Raw genomic sequence first — 20,101 nt, 5'->3', positions numbered from 1 at the left:
CCCCGTGGGAGCTGTTCCCTCTCTTCCCTCAGTAACATTTTCAGCCAGACCCCTTTATGGGCACTCCAGCAAGAGAACTTCCCCCTGGAAATCACTTGCATGGAGCCTTGCCAGACTGTTTCCATCTAAATCCGAGGGACGAATGCTGCAACAGACTGTGTGTGTGGAGATCTGGTGCAAAACAAGCACCATCAGAGCCTTCCACTTCAGTGGCAAGGACTGGCAGGGCCTGGCTGCCAGAAAAATCTGGAAGTAGGTTGAGTTGCTGATTTTAAGGAGCCTCATTCCCTCTTCCTTTGGCACGGTACCACTTTGAGAGGGATCCTTCCAATAAACCCCTGTTCTGTGCTGTAAAAGGGAGGAAATGGAGTGCTGGGCTCTGGAGAAGAGTCTGGAGGTGGGATGGACCTACCCCTGGAAGGCTTTATCTGGGACAGGTCCCAGCACATCCCAGTCTCCTACAGATCCTTTGGCCTGTCTGGGGTGCTGTGGATGGGGACGTTGGGGTGACACAGTGGGGGTCTTGCTGTGGGATCTGCAGGGCAGGGACAGCTTTGGAGAGGGAAACACATTCTACCACTGCCTCATGCTGGTGTGTGCCCCAGTGCTTCCCAGCACAATCCCCCTGCAGTCCCAGTATCCAGCCTTCCTGGAATGCCAGTGCCATCCCAGCCCCACTGGGGCTCAGTCTGGTCCCACTACAGCTCTGCTATGCCCCATACTGGTCCCAGCATAGCCTATTTTATCTCACACTGGCCCTATTGTATCTCATCCCAGTACAGCTGTGTTGTGTCTCCTACAGATCCCAGTACAGTGTGTTATGGCCACTCCTGCTCCCAGTACAGCTCATTATGGCTCATCCTGCTCCCAACAGAACTCGTTATATCTCATGCAAAACCTAGTACGGCCCCTTTCTATCTCATACCGGTCCCAGTACCTCCCGTTCCGTCTCATACTGGTCCCAGTACCTCCCGTTCTGTCTCATACTGGTCCCAGTACCTCCTGTTGTGTCTCATACTGGTCCCAGTCCATCCCGTTCAATCTCATACTGGTCCCAGTCCCTCCCGTTGTGTCTCATACTGGTCCCAGTACCTCCCGTTCTGTCTCATACTGGTCCCAGTACCTCCCGTTCTGTCTCATACTGGTCCCAGTACCACCCGTTCTGTCTCATACTGGTCCCAGTACCTCCCGTTCTGTCTCATACTGGTCCCAGTACCTCCCGTTCTGTCTCATACTGGTCCCAGTACCTCCCGTTGTGTCTCATACTGGTCCCAGTACCTCCCGTTCTGTCTCATACTGGTCCCAGTCCCTCCCGTTCTGTCTCATACTGGTCCCAGTCCCTCCCGTTCTGTCTCATACTGGTCCCAGTACCTCCTGTTCTGTCTCATACTGGTCCCAGTGCCTCCCGTTCTGTCTCATACTGGTCCCAGTACCTCCCGTTCTGTCTCATACTGGTCCCAGTACCTCCCGTTCTGTCTCATACTGGTCCCAGTACCTCCCGTTCTGTCTCATACTGGTCCCAGTACCTCCCGTTCTGTCTCATACTGGTCCCAGTACCTCCCGTTCTGTCTCATACTGGTCCCAGTACCTCCCAGCCCAGCCCTGCCCCACTGCCGGTGCACGGAGCCCCGCCCCTCGCCGACACCCGCCGGCGTTTGACGGACAGCTTCCCCCCGTCCTTCTGACCAATCAGCTGCGGGGGTGGACTCTCCTTACCTGAATCCTGGCGACTGATTGGCCGGGTCTGTGCTCCCGCCCAATGGCGGTGCAGGGAGGGGGCGGGGCCAGGGCGGGGCGTGGCCGCCGCCGTGTCCCGGCATGGCGGAGCGGCCGCGCCGCCGCTGAGGCGCCGCCATGGCCAAGAGCCGCGGGGGTGGCGGGCCCAGCTCGCCCGGCGGGCGCAGCCTGGCGGGCACCCGCGAGAGCCTCGCCGACCCTGGCGGCGATGAGCTTAGTTCGCTCGGCTCCGACTCTGAGATCAACGGCGGCGGCCCCGAGGAGCGACGCGTCGATAAGTTCGGCTTCATCGTGGGCAGCCGCGGCGCCGAGGGGACGTGAGTGGGGGCCGTGAGGGAGGGCCGGGGCCGGGGCCGTGAGGGGGTGCTGTGGACGCTGGGGGCACCGAGGAACAGAGGAGCCGGCCCAGGCCCGGCCCGGTCCGCTCCGGCCGCTCGGCCCCCGCAGGGCCGGGCCTGGGGCTGGGCCGGGCCGGCCGCGGCTCTCCCCGCCCCGTGGGGGGTTTGTCCCCGCCGCCCCCGGGCTGGGCGCGGGGCCGCTGTCAGGCATCGTTCGTGCCCGTGGCGGAGGCCGCAGCAGCCGGAATGTGAACAACGGAGTGAGGCTGGGAGACCTGCGGATTTTCAGCCTGGGGAAGAGAAGGCTCCGATCAGAGCTTAGAGCCCTTTCACAGTGCCTGAGGGGCTGCAAGGGGAGCTGGACTCTTGCCTTTGGACGAGGACCTGGAGTGACAGGATAAGGAGGAACGGTTTCCTTCTATCAGAGGACAGGGTTAGATGGGATACTGGGGAGAAATCCTTCCCTGTGAGGGTAGGGAGGCCCTGGCACAGGGTGCCCAGAGAAGCTGGGGCTGCTCCTGGATCCCTGGCAGTGCCCAAGGCCAGGCTGGACGGGGCTTGGAGCAGCCTGGGACAGTGGAAGATGTCCCTGCCCATGGCAGGGGGTAGACCTGGATGAGCTTTTAGGTCCTTTCCACCCCAGACTATTCCTTGATATGATGGCTTTGTAAAGAGCCCCAAAAGCTGTTCCAGCTGTCCCATCTCCCTCTGAAGAAGGGGAATGGCTGGGAAGTGGTGTCCACCCCATTTAGGATCTGGGAGCTGTCAGCACACCGAGGTCAGTGTCTGCTCAGCTCCAGGTGCTGATTCCAGTGGACTTTTGGCCTCTGTCAAGCCAGGGAGGCCAGGCCATGGTGTCCTTCCAAGGATCCCTTGTTGGTAGTGCTGGCAAAGGCACCGTGGTTACCCTGCTCCATGGAGGAAGCCCTTGGAGGAAGTGAGGCTAACCCGAGGCACTGGGCCCCAGGGCGGTGCTGACACCCAGGAATGTGCTGTTGCTGTTGAGCTGGTTCGGCAGCGTGTTTGGTGTTTGCCTTCTTGGCCCTGCTTTCACAACAACGCCCAGAGAAAGTCAGGATGACAGTGGGGACAACGCGTGGCAGTCAGCTCCTCTCCTGCTGGGACATCGCCTTGAGCGGGTTCCCTGGGTTTTGCCCACCTGAGTGCTCTGGTGCCTGCTGTGCCTCAGTTTCCCTCTCTGTGAGGAGCAGTGTTCACACCCCATAGTCTGTGGGTGTTACTGTGTTACTGTGGGTGGGTCTCTGGGGTGAAAAGGAGGTTGGAATGTTGGCTCTGGGCAAGGTGCATCACTCCGGGTGATAAACCTTGTCCCTCGGCACTGCGGGAATGGTGTGACCTCTCCTTCCCGTGGTGCTGCACTCTGTCCTGGCCACACATCACATTTAGGGGACACCTATCCTGGCTGTCATTCCCATGGCTGTCCCTGGGGTGAGTGTCCCTCTCTGTGCAGCAGGCAGCAGCAACTCTGGATGAAGGTCGTGGTGCTGGAGGCTGCTCCCAGGGGTGCTGACAGTGTGGTGGCTGCAGTCACTGGGGACTGAGCCTCCTGCAGAACCCCACACGTGTGCTGGGGCCCAGTCCCGCCCTGCTCCAGGGCTTTATTGGCTCACTGTCTGTACAGGAGCGGATGAAGGGGAATGCATGACCTGCTGCTGTGGCTGGCAGAGTTGGGATTGCCCTGCTGGGAGGGGAAGCAGAGGAAGGACAGGCAGGGTATCCCAGCATCCATGGAGGGTCTGAGGGCACCTCAAAAGGCTGAGCTGTGGGGATGTCACCCACAGTATGGATGCAGAGGAGCTCATTCCTGGCGTAGGGCATCCCGTCACTTCCCTGCCTGGAGTGCCCCCACCCTCCTGCCTGGGCCATATGAAATGCAGCCGGTCCTCGCTCCCTGCCCGCTGCCAAGCAGCCATCAGCTGGGAACAGCTTCCAGTCTGTGCTGGCGAGGTTCCAGCAGGCTCACAGCCAGCTCCTGTATCCAGCGTCCCGCGCTCCCGAGCTTCCCACGCCTCGTGGAGCCCCGGCTGGAGGCCAGCGCTGCCTCCATCCCCATGCCGGGCTGGGGAGCTGCCGGCCATGCCTGGCCGTGCTGGGGAGGGTGGGGAGCCAAGCAAAGCAGATCCTCTGGGAGCGGGTTTGCTCTCGGAACAATCGCGCTCGCCCCATCTGACCCGCCGTGCTGGGTGGGACTCGGCAGGGAAGGGCTGGGCAGGGCGCAGGGCAGCGCTGCCAGCTGGATGTGGCCCTGGACTCGCCGTCCTGCTCGCTTTCCCGCTCGGAATGTGGAGAGAGGAGGCAGGGCCTGCATGTCCTATAGTGGGGCTGGGTGCTGGAGGATGCTCAGCACCAGGCCACTGTCCTCGGGTCCTCAGGAAGGATCTGACTTTTCCTGAGATTGGCGTGGCCACAGGACAGTGTGGAGCAGAGCCTGGGAAGGCATTCAGACTCACTGATGGCTTGAAGGAGCATCTGCTCTCCTTGGATGTCCCTGCCTGGGCCTGCCCGAGCTGCCTGTCACCCATCTCTGCACAGATGCGGTGCTATGGGGGGTTGGAGGCCTTAGTGCCAGCTTCAGCATCGCAGCAGCTTCCTCCCTGCCTCAGCAGGGTTAAATCAGATTCCCTGGCTAGGCTGAGGCGTTTCTGGAAAACACTCCCCTCTCTCCTAAGGGACCCTGGTCCGGGCTCGGCGCCGGGCCTGGAGCAGCGCCAGGCATTGGGAGCGCAGTGTGGCTGGAGCTGTGTGGATGACACGATGCTTATGGCCCCGGCTCTCTCCGTGTGCAGCTGGCCCCTGCTACAGGGATCAGGTCTTGCTCATCCCTCACCTTCCTGGCGTGTCCCTGGGGATGCTGCGGCGCGTGGTGTGTGCAGTGCAGGCTGCTCCCGAGAGGTTTGAGCTGCTGTGCTGGCACAGTGACTTCACTCACGGGTGGCGAGCACTTCCGGCAGCTGCTGAAGCGCCAGCGCTGCCGAGCGTGTCCTGAGCCCTGCGCCCTGAGGGGTGCAGCCACCTGGGCATGGGGGGCACCCAGGCTGCTCGGGAAGCCAGGGGGCTCAGCACCATATGGAGGGCTGGGCACCCACTGACCGGCCTCTTCCTCCCGGTCCCACAGGCTGGAGGAGGTGCCCTTGGAGGTGCTTCGGCAGCGGGAGTCCAAGTGGCTGGATATGCTCAACAACTGGGACAAATGGATGGCCAAGAAACACAAGAAGGTAAGTGACAGCCATGTCCCCTGTGGGAGGTGGCAGTAAGGGACAGCCAGGCACAGCGGTGTCCCTTTGGGGCAGCCTGGTGTCACTGGTTCCCTGCAGACAGGCGTCTGTGTGCCTTTGGATGATGCTGTTGGTTTGAATGGGCCGTTCATTCCCCTTGGAAACTGGATACGGAGTGGTCCCGAGCCAGCCCACTTCTGCCTCCAACTCTTCCCTGCCGGGCTGGAGCTTTCCTAGGGCTTCTTTGGCTGCCTGCAGGCAGCCATGGGAATTGTTTGCTCATGGAAACTTCTGTTCTGAGCATCTTGCAGACCAAAAAAAGCTCCATGTAGGAAATGTTTGAGCCTGGTGCGCGTGACACTGGTCTGTGGACTGGGATCCCTGGGAGACTCCTGGTGTGCTGGCTCCATGGCTTGGTTTGCTGGTGCTCCCTGATCCCCTGAGCCTGCAGATGAGGTGGGAATTGGGATGCAGCAAGTCCAGGGTTGCTGCTGTGTGTCTGCTGGGAGCAGTGTAGCTGCTGGCATGGGACAGCAGTGCCAGAAAGTGGCCAAAGGGCCTTCTCCTCCTCCTCCTCCCCATGCTGGTAGAGTCTCCTGGCACCCCTCAGTGTGCCTGGAGTGCTGTCCCTACTCAGTGCCTGGTGAACTACACCGGAATCCCTCATCTGTTTCTTGGCTGCTCTTAAAGGATTTGGGAGAGTTTTCTGGGCCACGGCAGGCGGGCGCTTTGTTCCACGGGCAATTTCCGCCACTCTCCGGCCATGTGCCACAGGGTGCCCTTTGGGATGGGGTGAGTGCTCCAGCAGCCCTGTGCCTGGCACAGCAGCTCCCTTGTGCTTGGACCGAGCCTCTGGGAGTCTCTGTGGGGCTGATGTGCTGTATAGTCTGTCCTACAGCAAAAATCCATGCCTGCAGCTTTGGAGAGGCTGCTCTGGAACGTTGCTCTGTGCCTGGATCCCTGGGACTGCTCAGGGAAGGCTGCCAGGCCTGGCCTTGGATGCTGTCAACTATCTTTGGTCTGGCAAGAGCCTGCTTGGTGCAGGTCCCTGCTGCTCTGGGGGAGCTCCCTAAGCCTCTGAAAAACCCCAGTACTTTTCTGGCTGCCTCACCAGGGTTGGCAGGCAGCCCAGGGATCCCTGGGCCAGCTCCTGCTGGGCTTGCTCACACCTGCACTGCTCCAGCATCCCAAAATGCTCCCTGCCTGGCCCCAATCCCAGTGGAGCCTGACCCCACATCCTTCACAGTGCTGAGCTGTGCCAGCACCGTGTGCTGGAAGGAGGGCACACCTGTGGGTGGGCAGCACTCCCACCTCACCTTGCTTTCAGCATCCCTCAGCCCAGACACACTCCCTGTCCCTGGAAAATCATAGTGGGATTGGGGGGTCGATGGCAGGACCCCATGTGGGACCAAGGGGATGAGCTGCTCAGCCCTGGTGGTGCTGGCCTGGCCAGCTGAAGGGGCTGCTGAACCAAAACCCAGTGAGGTGGTTTCCTTCCTGGCAGCTCAGTCAGCAGGAAGGGGAGCTGCCTGGAAATGGGAGCTGTCAGCAGCCTTGGAGCTGCCCACAGCAGCCCTGGGCATCATCCACTGTGTTTCCTGCCGGCACAAAAGGACCTGCCCATGTAAACAACCAGTGAGGGAGCAACAAACCCCCTGGGGAGGTGATGGTACTGTGCTTGGAAACAACCATCTGTTCCCCAGTTGCTCCAGCAAACAGGGAAACACATCCCTGGGCAAGCAGGAGAGGCCTTAGGGGGAATTTGGGAGCTGTTAGCTGCTTCTCTCAGAGCCATGGTTGTATGTGTCACCCAAGCAGGGACTTGAGGATTGGAGGCTGTGCTGGGGTTTTGCAGGGGGTTGTGGGGGGTGACCAGGCTTGTGGGGCCCACCTTGCTGCATGCTCTGGCTGAGGACTGTGAGGAGAAAGACACATAAGGATGTGGAGCTGCTGGAGCCAGTCCAGAGGAGGCCACGGAGATGCTCCAAGGGCTGGAGCCCCTCTGCTCTGGAGTCAGGCTGGGAGAGCTGGGGGTGTTCACCTGGAGAGGAGAAGGCTCCAGGGACACCTCGGAGCCCCTTCCAGGACCTAAAGGGGCTCCAGGAGAGCTGGAGAAGGACTTGGGACAAGGGATGGAAGGACAGGACAAGGGGGAATGGCTCCCACTGCCAGAGGGCAGGGATGGATGGGATATTGGGCAGGAATTGTTCCCTGGCAGGGTGGGCAGGCCCTGGCACAGGGTGCCCAGAGCAGCTGTGGCTGCCCCTGGATCCCTGGCAGTGCCCAAGGCCAGGCTGGACATTGGGGCTTGGAGCCACCTGGGATAGTGGGAGGTGTCCCTGGCCATGGAATGAGATGGTCTTTATTGTCCCTGCCAACCCAGACCATGTCACAATTCTGTGATTTGGAGCTGCTGCTGTGATGAGGACTTGGAGTGGGATGTTGGGGGCTCTGTTTTGGTCCCTGCTGGTGCAGGCACCAGGGCTAAGCTGGCTCAGCTCCCCACACAGGGTAGGCACTGACTGCCTCGCCTGGACTTTGGTCCTGGCTGGTGCCCAGTGCCAAGGAACAGGAAACTGTGGGCATGGAGCTGGCCCCAGGGGCCTCAGGATTTGGCCATGTGTGGAGATAGGACCAGACCTGTCCTTCTGCCTAGGATGAGCAGATGGAGAGGCTGAGACACTCGTCAGGGTGCACATCCCTGCTTTCCTTGGCCCCAGGGGGCAGTGGGGGGCTGGACTGGGGGCTGGGGAGCCTCCCCTGTGTCCTCAGTGCTTCCCATGTGGACAGAGCCACCCGCTCCCCACCTTGGCTCCAATGTTTGCTTTCCCAGCTCCCAGCAGGATCTGGCTTTGAGGCAGTGCCAGGCTTGTTTGGAGCTGTTTGCAAGCCACAGAGGCTCTGCTGGGCCTCTGGCAGCTCCCCCGTGCTGCTGGTGCAGCCCTGGCTGCCATTCCAGCTGGCATCTCTGCATCCCAGGGGCTCAGGGGCACTTCTCCTTGTTTGGGAAGCAGCAGGGGACCCAGCCTGTGGCCGTGGTGCTGGCCTGGCTCCCACCTTGCCCCAGGAGTCTCTTTGTTTCCCAGTGCTCCGTGATTTTCCCGTGACAGCTTTGTCTCTCCCGCAGATCCGGCTGCGGTGCCAGAAGGGGATCCCGCCCTCGCTGCGGGGCCGTGCCTGGCAGTACCTCTCTGGGAGCAAGGTCAAACTGGAGCAGAACATGGGCAAGTTTGATGTGAGTCCTGCCAGGGACCCTCCTGCACCACCAGGGAGGGGGCAGTGCTGGGGCTGCTCCTGCTTGGGCTTGGATGTGTGTTGGGATCTCAGACATCTTTGGGGGGGAGTCAAGGGTGTTGCTTACCCCAATCATCCCCTCCCCAGGAACTGGACCTCCTCACAGGAGATCCCAAGTGGCTGGATGTGATCGAGCGGGATCTCCATCGGCAGTTCCCCTTCCATGAGATGTTTGTCTCACGTGGAGGCCATGGGTATGTGGAGCTACTATTGTGTGTCCAGCCCTCAGCAGCCATGGATGGGGTGGGCACTGTCTGTCCCAGCTCATGGAGCCACACTTCTGTCCCCAGTGTCCTCCCCATTCCTCCAACATTCCCTATACTCCCACAGTCACAGGACATCCAGTGACTGAAAACAGGATGGCTCAGACCAGCTCTGACACCCAGTGGGTGGGAATTGCCATGACAGGAGGGCAGAGGGAGGAGGTGGCAGCCCGTGGCCTCCGTTTCACCAGGAAAATGCTGCTCCCAATGTGTTGGGGAGCATCTGTGCCCCTGTGCCTGCAGCTGGGTCCCCTGCCTGTCTGTGGCTCGCTCTGGGCCACGTGGTTGTCTCCATACCTCAAATCCCAGATCCAGGCAGGATCTGTGGGCAGCACTTGCCAGGGTTTGTGTGGAAAGGGGATCCCAGGGGGGCAGTGACCCAGGCTGGTGCGTGGGATGCACGGGGGAGCTGTGTGCCGTGTGTGTGCATGCCGGTGTGTCCGCAGGCAGCAGGACCTGTTCCGGGTGCTGAAGGCGTACACGCTGTACCGCCCGGAGGAGGGGTACTGCCAGGCCCAGGCGCCCATCGCCGCCGTCCTGCTCATGCACATGCCGGCCGAGGTACGGGCACGCGGCTCAGGGGACAGAGCTGGGACCTCCTGGAGGGTGTGGGGCCCTTTGGGGGGTGCTGATGAGTGGGTGCCTGGCTCAGGGCAACCCAAAGTGCCCCAGGGATGCTTTGCTGCTTCCCACCCTCTCCCGTGGTCCCTGGGAGCAGGGAGGGGTCCACAGGGAGGTCCTCTGGGTTCTCACCCTCTGTCCCTTGGCTTGCAGCAAGCGTTCTGGTGCCTGGTGCAGATCTGTGAGAAGTACCTCCCTGGCTACTACAGCGAGAAACTGGTGAGTAAAGGGCTCATGGTGCTTTCAGCAGTGGCAGGGACCTGCAAGGTGCTGCGCCTGGTTTGGGGTGCAAGGATCAATCTGGGCAGGGGATGAAGGGATCAAGAACAGCCCTGGGGAGAAGGACTCAGGGATGCTGGTTGGTGAGGAATGGCCATGCCCTGGCTGTGTGTCCTGCATGGGCAGCAGGGGAGGGGGGATTCTGCCCCTGTGCCCTGCCCAGGTGAGATCCCACCTGCAGAGCTGCCCTAGCCCTGGGGTTCCCAACATCAGAAGGATGTGGAGCTGCTGGAGCCCATCCAGAGGAAACCATGGAGCTGCTCCAAGGGCTGGAGCCCCTCTGCTCTGGAGCCAGGCTGGGAGAGCTGGGGGTGCTCACCTGGAGAACAGAAGGCTTCAGAGAGACCTCAGGGCCCCTTCCAGTGCCCAAAGGGGCTCCAGGAGAGCTGGAGAGGGACTTGGGACAAGAGATGGAGGGACAGGACACAGGGAATGGCTTCCCACTGCCAGAGGGCAGGGCTGGATGGGATACTGGGAAGGAATTGTTCCCTGGGAGGGCGGGGAGGCCCTGGCACAGGTGCCCAGAGCAGTTGTGGCCACCCTATCCCTGGAAGTGTTCCAGGCCAAATTAGACAGGGCTTGGAGCAACCTGGGATAATGGAAGGTGCCATATGGCAATGGAGTGGAATGAGGTGAGTTTTAAGGTCCATTCCAACCCAAACCATTCCATGTTTATGTATCTCCAGGCCAAAAACCTGTGCAGCTCCTCACCATGGGTAAAGAAGGGGTGTGGGGAGGTACTGGGTATTCCCACAGTCTCCCTGTTGTGCTGTGGTTCCCAGAAGCATTCCACATTCAGGGATGGGGGTCTCAGTGGAGTATCCATGGGACACAGCTCTGCTCTCCTATCAGGTGTAGAGGATTGGCTGCCCATGCCGGGGCCAGGCACTGGGGGCTGATCTCAGGGCTGGAGTATTCACTGGGATCCTGGTCCCTGTCCCTGCAGGAAGCCATCCAGCTGGACGGACAGATCCTCTTCTCACTGCTGCACAAGGTCTCACCTGTGGCCTACAAGCACCTGAGCAAGCAGAAGATCGACCCCATCCTGTACATGACAGAGTGGTTCATGTGCGCCTTCTCCCGCACGCTGCCCTGGAGCTCCGTCCTGCGCGTCTGGGACATGTTCTTCTGTGAAGGTAGGAGCTCCCCAGCATCCTCCTCCCCACGGCCATGGGACCTGCAGCAGGGCAGGTTTGGGGCAGCCACATGCCTGGGGTGTGCAGATGGGCTGTTCTCCTGGGGGTTAGGAGGCATGTACATCCCAAATTTACCCTCTTGCATGTCCTGTTAGTGGGACTGGGATCTGCTGCCCAACTGCATTTGAGGGACATGGTGGCAGTGTCACCCTGTCCTGCCTGGCACTCACTGCCTCACGTCTCCTCTTGCAGGAGTGAAGATCATCTTCCGGGTGGGCCTGGTGCTGCTCAAACACACCCTGGGCTCCTCGGACAAGCTCAAATCCTGCCAGGGCCAGTATGAGACCATGGAGAGGCTGAGGGCCCTCAGCCCCAAAATCATGCAGGAGGCCTTCCTGGTGCAGGAGGTGAGGTGCTGGGGACGGTCTGGGGGCCCAGTGCTGCCACACTGGGCTGTCTCTGTGTGGGTGGAGCAGCCCCCAAAAGGCTTGGTTAGCGTTGCCTCTGCCCTGGGAGGGATGCCACTGTCGCTGATGGCACAAGTGTCCCCACAGGTCATCGAGCTGCCGGTGACGGAGCGTCAGATCGAGCGGGAGCACCTGATCCAGCTGAAGAAGTGGCGGGAGACGCACGGGGAGCTGCAGTGCAAGTCCCCCCCGCGCCTGCACGGCGCCAAGGCCATCAGCGAGGCGGAGCCCGCCCCTCGCAAAGCGCTGGAGCCCGTCCCCCCCATCATCGTCTCCCCCGGGCCCGCCCCCGTGCCCAAGGCCCGCAAGAGCAAGGAGAAGAGCCGGGAAAAGGGCCCGGCCAGTCCTGCCAACGGCCCCGGGGCCGAGGGCAACGGGGCGCCCGGCACGACCCGGGAGCTGCTGCACCCCCAGGTCTCCCCCCACCACCAGTCCAAGGAGAGCCTGAGCTCCCGGGAGAGCGAGGACACGTACTTGTAGGGCCCGGCCCACACCCCGGGCAGCCGGGCTCAGCGGGGCTGCGCACGGACCCGGGCGCAAGGACACCGAGGGGGACCCCTGGCACCCGGCGCTGGGGGCTCTGAGCTGGAGGGATGGGACAGGGGGGCCGTGCGGCTCCTTGAGAACAGCGTGGCCCTCTCGGGGCATCCGTGGAGCTTGGCCAGGTGTGGTGACCAAAGGGGACACCGTGGGTCTGCGCTGGGTGCCCACCCCGCAGGGTGCTGGCACCACGAGCGGTGGGAGCCCGGGCAGGGGGTGGCTGAGCCACCCGAGCTCCCTCCCCACACTGGGGGGGCTGGGCTGCCCCTCAGGCCCTTCTCCCCGTCCCAGAGCCCCTGGACCCATCACCCCCTGGGTCCCTCCCGTAGCCCCCACCCTGCGCCAGCCGGGCAGCCCCAGCCCCGGTTCCTGAGCACTTAGGCCTGGCGCAGGCCACTGGGGGTACGCGAGGAGCCGGGGGACCCCTCGCCCCCCTCTTATCTAGTGAGGATATATCAAGCTGTAGCCCTATATGTAGTACCCAACTTACCTACTCACTGAGCCTATTTATTATTCCTCCAAGGCAGGACAGGGACCGAGGCAGGATGCTCTAGAGGCAGCGGGATTTGATGCCGAGTTTTGGGGCTAAAGCCCCCCCATCCCATCCCCTTCCATCCCCAAGCTCCCCACAGCTCAGGGGGAGTGTTTACCCTGCCAGGGGTCACCCCACCACTGCCGCCCCCCCCAGGCCCCAGCGCAGGTGAGACGGGGTGGGTGAGCAGCAGCCAGGTGCTCCCTGGTTGTGGGGTCCCCTCTGCCCCCCCTGCCCTCCCCAAGGGCGGGTGGTGGGTTTGTAAAATAAAGCGGGAAAAGCAGTTTTGTACAAAGGGGTCAATAAAGCGAGTGTGTAAAGGCGCAGCCCTGGCTCCCACCTCTCTTGGGCTGGGATGGGGGGTTGAGGGTGGCAGGAGGCAAAGGTACCAGTACCAGCTCTGGGGGGGTACCCTGACCTGGACCCTACCCATGGTTCTCTGTCCATGGTGAGCACCCTTCCCTGCAGTGGTCACTGAGCCTGGCATGCACCCTTCCCTGGGTCCCACCTCCCCTGGCTGCCCTTGTCCTGGGGGGCAGGTGCTGGGCAGTGTCCTGGGATGGGCCATGCTGCTGTCACTGCTCTGTCACTGCTCTGTCACCACAGAGGGTGGCCCAGCCCCACTGTCTCACTCAGCCTTGGGGCTGCCCGTTTGAAGTGGAATGGGAGGAGGCTGAGACCTGCCCCAGCTTGTGACAGTGGTGGCTGCCAGGCCCTGGTGGGTGCCAAGGGGTGCACTCCCATCCCAGCAGCCAGGCCTTTCCCCCTCTCCCACTGTCACAGCTCTTGTGGCTGAACAGAGCCAGGGGACCCTTAATTAATCCCATGACACCCCAGAGCTCAGCTTTCCATCCCAAAATGATGCCCAGGCCATTTCTCTCCTGCCTCCTGAATTCTTCCCAAACCTCCATTCCTCCCTCCAGAAACCCCCTTTTCCTGGCACTGGCCCTCATTTGGTGAATCCCCTTTCCAGGCCTGGTGTTAGGGCTGAGCGTGTGGGACCCGGTTGGGTGCTGGGGTAGGGTGGGGTTGGCAGTGGCTCCCAGAGGGTCACCCTTGGCTGGGCACCCCCAGGGCTGCAGTTCGGGGGTAACCCGGGACTCTGAGCTGGAGCTGCTCCAGGCACCACGGGGCGCTGAATCTGGGCTGCTTTGGGCCCCATGGAGCTCTGTACTGGGGCTGGTTCCGAGGCTCCGGTGCGGCTACCCCGGGGCTCCAGTGCGGGCATCCCGGGGCTCGGACCTGAGGCTGCTCCCGGAGCGCCGGGCCCGGGTCGTTGACTTTTCCGCGGTGCCGGGGTTGTCCCGGGACGGTGCCGGGGTTGTCCCGGGGCGGTGCCGGGGTTGTCCCGGGACGGTGCCGGGGTTGTCCCGGGGCGGTGCCGGGGTTGTCCCGGGACGGTGCCGGGGTTGTCCCGGGACGGTGCCGGCTCGGGGCCCGAAGCGATGCGGAGCGGTCCCGGGGCCAGGCGGGCGCTCACAGGGCGGTCCCAGCGAGATGCGGGGCGTTCCCGGGTCGGTCCCTGGGCGATGAGGGCGGTGACAGGGCGTTGACGAAGACACGCGGGGCGGTTCCGGAGCGGTTCCGCCGCGATGCGGGGCGGTCCCGGGGCGATGCGGGGCGGTCCTGGGCCGGTCCCGGGGCGGTCCCGTGTCCGGCCTTATAGCGGCGGCGGCGGCGGGTCCTGGGGCGGCGCGGCCGCCATGGACCTGCACATCCTGGAGCACCGGGTGCGGGTGCTGAGCCTGGCCCGCCGCGGGCTCTGGCTCTACACCCACCCGCTGCTCAAGCTGCTCTTCCTGCCCCAGCGCTGCCGGTACCGGCCTTTTTCCCCCACCACCCTCCTCCTCCTCCTCCTCCTCCTCCTCCTCCTCCTCCTTCTCCTTTCCCCGACTCCCGGCCCCGGGAAACGGCGGCGGTTTTGGGATCAGCAGCACCGATTTCTTCTCCTTCAGATGCAAGTTCTTCAGTCTGACGGAGACCCCCGAGGACTACACGGTCATGCTGGACGAGGAGGGCTTCAAAGGTACCGAGCGGTGGCCTCCTGGCAGGGCGGGCTGGCACCGCAGGCAGGAGCTGTGCGCGTCCCCAGCCCGGCTCCACGCCTGGGCCGCAGGGAGCGAGTCCCGGCTTGTGCTCGGCTCCCTCGGAACGTGCCCATCCCGTCCCCTCGGCGCCTGCGCCGGGGATGTACCGGCTTGCCCGGCAGAGGCTCTCCCGGCGTGGCTGCCCTCGCTCATCCCGGGCAGAGCTGCGGAGAGCCCGGTGCCAGCCCGAAGCAGGGCGCAGGGACCTCCCGGGATGGCTGCGGGCAGCGCTCCAGGCTCTGGCAGCCCTCCTGTCATCATTCCCGTGTCTAATTTCATCCCGTCCCTCTGCCCGGTGAGCGCCAGCTGGAGCTTTGGCAGAGCAGGGCAAAGCACAGGGCCAGCAGGGCTGGCAGGGGTGAGCCCTGTCCGGCAGCGGGGTCCAGGTTTTGGGGTGTCCTGGGGAGGTTTGATCCCTTCCAAGCCAGTCTCTCTCCCGGGGATGTGTCATTTGGTGACGTCCCCACCGCTGATGCCCCGGCGTGTGCCGTGCATCACCCTCAGCACCGGTCCTGCCGGGGGTACCGGCCCAGCGGGCTGAGCCGGAGGGTCCGGATCCCGGCCCGGCTTCCCACGCCCAAACCTTCCTGCCGAGCCCGCAGGAACCGGGCGCAGCGGATCCTTGGCCGTGACCCAAGGAACGAGGGTCAGTGCTCCGGCCACGGGCACTCGGGGCCAGGTCGCAGGCTCACCTCCTTTTGCTGTGGGACGGGACCGCGTCCGGGCTCTCCCGGAGCCAGAGCTGTTCCCCATGTATTGTTTTATTTCGGGGCCTTCGGACAAATATTCCTCAATCCCGAGGGGAGGGCGGGAAGTGCTGAACAATGGTGCTGCGAGCCCGCGGCCCCGCAGTGCCCTGTGAGCCCCCCTTGGCTGGGGCTGCCGCTGTCCCCCCGCTGCCGGGCTGGAGGGGGACCCCCAGCCGAGGAGAGCTGCACCCCCTCTTCCCCTGGGGATCAGGGTTAAACCTTGGGCTGGGTGACACGGGGACAGATGGGTCCCCTTGCATTCAGCCTCGCCCAGGGTGGTGTTGAAAAGCAATTAAACACGGAGCTCTGGGACAGGTCCCCATGTCCCCGAGTCCCTGTCCCGCCTCCCTGTTCCCAGCACTGGGCCCTGGGCCCGAGCCGAGGCTGTTCTGGCGCTTCCTGCACAGGAACCGGCGCTGGGAACACCCGCCGAGGCCCTGGATCCGGCCCCGCTCCCGCCCTGCCCCGGGCCGGGTTTGGGAGAGGGGTACAGAGCCTGTCCCCTGCTGGGGTCCCCCTCCCTGGGTGGGGACCCTCCCCCGTGCGACCTCCGCCTCCACCACTGGTGTGATGAGTTCGGGGTCTCAGCGGGGCTTGGGCACTCGGTGCCCACCGAAGGGCCGGGGCTTGTGTGATCTCCCGTGGAGCTGCTCCCACCTTTCCTGGATGGGACGAGTGGATTGGAGACTCCTTGGGTGCCCTGGCCCGTCCCTCGCTGGGAAAGGGAGCCCAGAGAGGAGGGGACAGCCTGGCTGAGTGGTGCCAGCCCCTCTCCTGGGCAGGAGGGTGGCAACGAGGGGGGTGGGAGGCAGGAGCAGCTGGCATGTGCCCACCCTGCCAACACCAGCAGATTTTTGGGAGGCAGCTGTGGCCCTCTGCCAGCCTGGGCTCTCTCCACCGGGCTGGCACCAGGTGCTGGGACCCCCAGGACAGAAGGAGGACCCTCCCCTTGTCTCCTCCAGTGCCCCGTGTGCATCTCTGGTGGTGGAAGCTGGGCTGGGGGCTCCTGAGGGGCAGAGGACGAGCTGGGCAGCCCCAGGGCCCTGGTGGTGATGTTTTTGGGGTGCAGTGCCAACATCTCCATGTACCCAGCCTGGGGTGCTGGCACAGGGAGGAGAGACACATCTCGGGGTTTGGGGGAGCTGTGGCCTTGGCCCCCCTCAATCCCTATGGTCAAATCCCATTGTGGAGCAGCTGAGCCCCGTCTGGCTCCTTCCCCCTGTGGGTGGGGCTCATCTGCACCCCCAAACCAGTGTCCCCACACCTGCCACTGATCCTGCCTTGGGTCCTCTCATCATCCGGGGGACAGCGTGACACGCAGTGCCCGAGCTGGCACCGCCTCTGTGCCGAGCCCTGTGGAGCCGCCTGCCTCAGTGTCCCTTGTCCCTTGCAGAGCTGCCGCCCTCCGAGTTCATGCAGGTGGCAGATTCCACGTGGCTGGTGCTCAGCGTCGTCTCCAACGGGCGGGAGGCCCCCGGCTGCCAGGCCACCGGTGTCACCAAGATCGCGCGCTCCGTCATCGCGCCGCTGGCCGAGCACCACGTCTCGGTGCTGATGCTCTCCACGTACCAGACCGACTTCATCCTGGTGAGTGACGGTCCCTGTGTGCCCTGCGGGAGGGGTGGCACTGCAGGCCCTGATCCCACGCCCTGGAGCAGGTGCGGGAGCGGGACCTGCCCGTGGTGATCCACACGCTGGCCGGGGAGTTCGACATCTACAGGGAGGAGAGTGGCGAGTGTGTCCCTGTCACCTGCGATGACGTGAGCAATGGCTTCCTCAAGCCCAAGCCACGTGAGTGACACTGTGCTCTGTGTCCCCTGGGGCCACCCATTCCCACCCAGATGCTCCAGCTCCAGCTGGTGGTGCCCATATCCCTGAGGGACCTCCAGGGCCACCCAGTCCCCACCGACATGATCCAGTTCCCACCAGTGAAACCCACATCTCTGGGGGATCTCCAAGGCCACCCTGTCCCCAGGCCACACTGTCCCAGAGCCATCCGGTCCCTGCCAAGATGCTACTCCCATGGGTGCATCCTGGGGGACCCCCATGGTCACCCTGTCCCCAGGACCACCCAAGTCCCTGCCAAGGTGCTCCTGCTCCCACCAGCGGTAGTTGTGTCTTTGGGGGACCCCCCAGGATGCTCCAGTTCCCACTGGAGATGCCACCCAGGGCCACCCAGTCCCTGCCGAGATTCTGCAGCTCCCACCGGTGGCACCCACATCCTTTGGGACCGGCGGGCCAGCCCTCTGCTCCCCGAGAGGCTCCGGGCTGTGGGCGCGGTGGCCACGGGGTGGCACTGCGTGACTGTCCCCGAGCTGTCCCCAGGCCTGACGCGCGGCCGTTCCCCTGGCAGCCGCCAGCCCCACGCTGCACCCGGTGCAGAGCCCCCAGACCCGCTTCTGTGTCCTGACGGTGGCCCCCGACACGCTGCCCGCCATCGCCACCATGCTCATCGATGTCCTCTTCTACTCCCACAGGTGAGTCCATGGGGGTGGCCCCTTGCCTGGTGCCACCTGACCTGCGGTGACATTGGTCCCAGCCATTGGTCCCAGCCATTGGTCCCAGCCGTTGGTCCCAGTGGGTTTTCAGGCTCCGGATGGGTTTTCCAAACCGGTTTTGCCTTCCCGGGAGCTGCACTGTGAGGGGTGGGAGCCCCGAGGTGACACAAGGGACAAAGCCAGCATTGTACCGAGTTCCAGGGAAGAGACTGCAAAGCAGGAGGGGATGGCTTTGGAAAAGGCAGTGGGGATGGTGCTGGGGGAGGGGAATGCTCCTGGTTGGGTCCTCCCGTGTCCCCTGGGATGGGGTCCCTTCTGGTGACATGCTCCTGCTCCAGAGTGACCGTGACCTTTTGAGAATGCCCCAAAACCTGGTGTCACCTGTGAGCTGCACTCCCTGTGGGGACCACCTGCTCCTGTCCCCTCTCCTCCCACCCTGCAGCACCCCAGCATGATGCTCAGACACCCAGTGCCACCACCAAGCCCTTCTCCTCCCTATTTTGGGGGTTGTGACCCCTGCTTGTGTCCCCTCCCCCTCGACAGCCCCCCGTGGGATGCAGCCACCAGCAGCCAGGACCTCGACTCCATCACCTTCTTCTCCTTCTCCCTCATCGAGGGCTACATCTCCATCGTGATGGATGCTGAAACCCAGAAGCGGTAGGTGCCATCCCGGGGCTGTCTGTCCCTCTGTCCCTGGGTCTGGGGGCTCAGGGAGGGGGTGACACTTGGTTTCATCCCCCTCAGCTTCCCCAGTGACCTCCTGCTGACCAGCTCGACGGGGGAGCTGTGGCGGATGGTGCGGATTGGGGGACAGCCCCTCGGCTTCGGTGAGTGTGGCCGTGGTGGCCGTGTCCCCTCTTGTGCCACTGCCACCCAGGGGGTGCTCTGGGGCACTACTGTCCCCGGATGTCCCCATGGCAGTGACCTGAGACCCCCTGTGCCCCCAGACGAGTGTGGCATCGTGGCGCAGATCGCGGAGCCGCTGGCGGCCGCCGACATCTCGGCCTATTACATCAGCACCTTCAACTTTGATCACGCCTTGGTGAGCCCCTGCCCCTCCCCAGGGACCCCTGCCAGCCCCGGGGTGTCCCCTGAGGCTGACACCCCCTCTGTCCCCGCAGGTCCCCGAGGAGGGCATTGCCGAGGTCATCCAGCTGCTGCAGCAGCGGCAGGAGAGTGGCCGATAGCGGCCGGCTGTCCCCACGCTGACTGTCCCAGCGTGGTGTCTCCTCCTCCCCACCCCTGTTCATTCAGTTTTCATTTGAATGATCCCCCAGCACAGAACAGAGCACAGCATCACTCCCGCTGTGCTGGGGATGGGGTGGCTTTGGGGACATGGTGGCCTTGTGGCAGTGGGCACTGGCCCACAGGAGCGGGGTCAGTCCCTGTGTGCCATCCTGTCCCTCTCGCCTGGCCTGTGCAGGGTGGGTGGCAGGGTGGGTGTGTCCAGGTGGAGGGGACACAGGGTGGGGGGACAAAGAGCAGTGATGTGCCACCATGGTGCTATAGGGGACAGCCTGGGGTTGATGGGATGTGTCCCCTTCGGAAGGGAGGGGTGGCCACGAGGCTCAGGGACACCCCTGGACCAGCCCCATGGAGGGGAGAGCATTCCTGGAGCTGGGGTTACCCCTGGCACCCCAAAAATCTCCAAGGGCTCTGGTTCAGCACCAGCACTGGCTGTCACCTGTCATGGAGGGGTGATGGTGACACCCAGCCCCTCACAAGTTGTATTTTCACAGTTTTTGATAAGTCAATAAAATTATTATTATTTTTATTTCTGTGCAGCCCAGGGAGGTTGCCCAGAGCTGGTCCCTGTGTTGGTGGCAAGGGCTGGGATGGGACAGGGGGATAGAGTCCCACTGTGAGGTGACTGTGACATGGCCACTTTCTCTGCTCGGTATTTTGAGTGAAAAAATGGGCTAAAGCTTCAGCCCACAGTAAATCACAGCCCTGGGGAAACCCAAGCCCACATTTATGTCCTCCCCCTGACCCACACTGGGCCAGACTGGGGAGGAACTGAGGCAGGAGCTTGACCCCAGGCTTGGGGATGTCCCTGTCACACTGCCACTGTGTCCCCACATCCTGTTCCTTTGCTGGCAGCACGGTAAAGTGGGGTACACGGGGTGGGGGCTGTGCCTTCCCGGGGGTGCTGCAGCCAGTGGGGGCCCCCAGGGGGTCCTGGTCCTCAGCCAGACCCAGCAGGAGCGTGCTGGGAACCTCTGCTCCCATCCTGTCCCCAAAATCCATCCCCTGCTCTCCCACGTTCCGAGAAGGACAGTGCCCCGCCGCTGGCACGGCTTGCCCACGTCAGCCCCACGCTCTTG

The 20,101-nt window shown here is 63.4% G+C and overlaps 2 protein-coding genes across 2 annotated transcripts; both read left to right on the top strand.

Moving 5' to 3' along the window:
• Window positions 1-1,776: 1,776 nt before the first annotated feature.
• TBC1D10A (TBC1 domain family member 10A) lies at window positions 1,777-12,769 on the top strand. The gene is made up of 9 exons (XM_058851175.1): window positions 1,777-2,054; window positions 5,212-5,311; window positions 8,439-8,546; window positions 8,693-8,799; window positions 9,315-9,429; window positions 9,643-9,708; window positions 10,715-10,904; window positions 11,157-11,311; window positions 11,459-12,769. The coding sequence occupies exons 1-9, from the start codon at window positions 1,855-1,857 to the stop codon at window positions 11,849-11,851; spliced, it is 1,434 nt and encodes a 477-aa protein (XP_058707158.1). The 5' UTR covers window positions 1,777-1,854; the 3' UTR covers window positions 11,852-12,769.
• Window positions 12,770-14,014: 1,245 nt separating this feature from the next.
• Window positions 14,015-19,551, top strand: CASTOR1 (cytosolic arginine sensor for mTORC1 subunit 1). Its single transcript, XM_058851181.1, has 9 exons — window positions 14,015-14,259; window positions 14,399-14,469; window positions 16,673-16,866; window positions 16,938-17,070; window positions 17,633-17,756; window positions 18,321-18,434; window positions 18,522-18,604; window positions 18,725-18,819; window positions 18,899-19,551. The coding sequence occupies exons 1-9, from the start codon at window positions 14,036-14,038 to the stop codon at window positions 18,962-18,964; spliced, it is 1,104 nt and encodes a 367-aa protein (XP_058707164.1). The 5' UTR covers window positions 14,015-14,035; the 3' UTR covers window positions 18,965-19,551.
• The last annotated feature ends 550 nt before the right edge of the window (window positions 19,552-20,101 follow it).

This window comes from Poecile atricapillus, chromosome 16 (assembly GCF_030490865.1).
Source record: "Poecile atricapillus isolate bPoeAtr1 chromosome 16, bPoeAtr1.hap1, whole genome shotgun sequence".
Taxonomy (NCBI): Eukaryota; Metazoa; Chordata; class Aves; order Passeriformes; family Paridae; genus Poecile; species Poecile atricapillus.
This window is presented reverse-complemented; position numbering and strand designations above follow the sequence as displayed.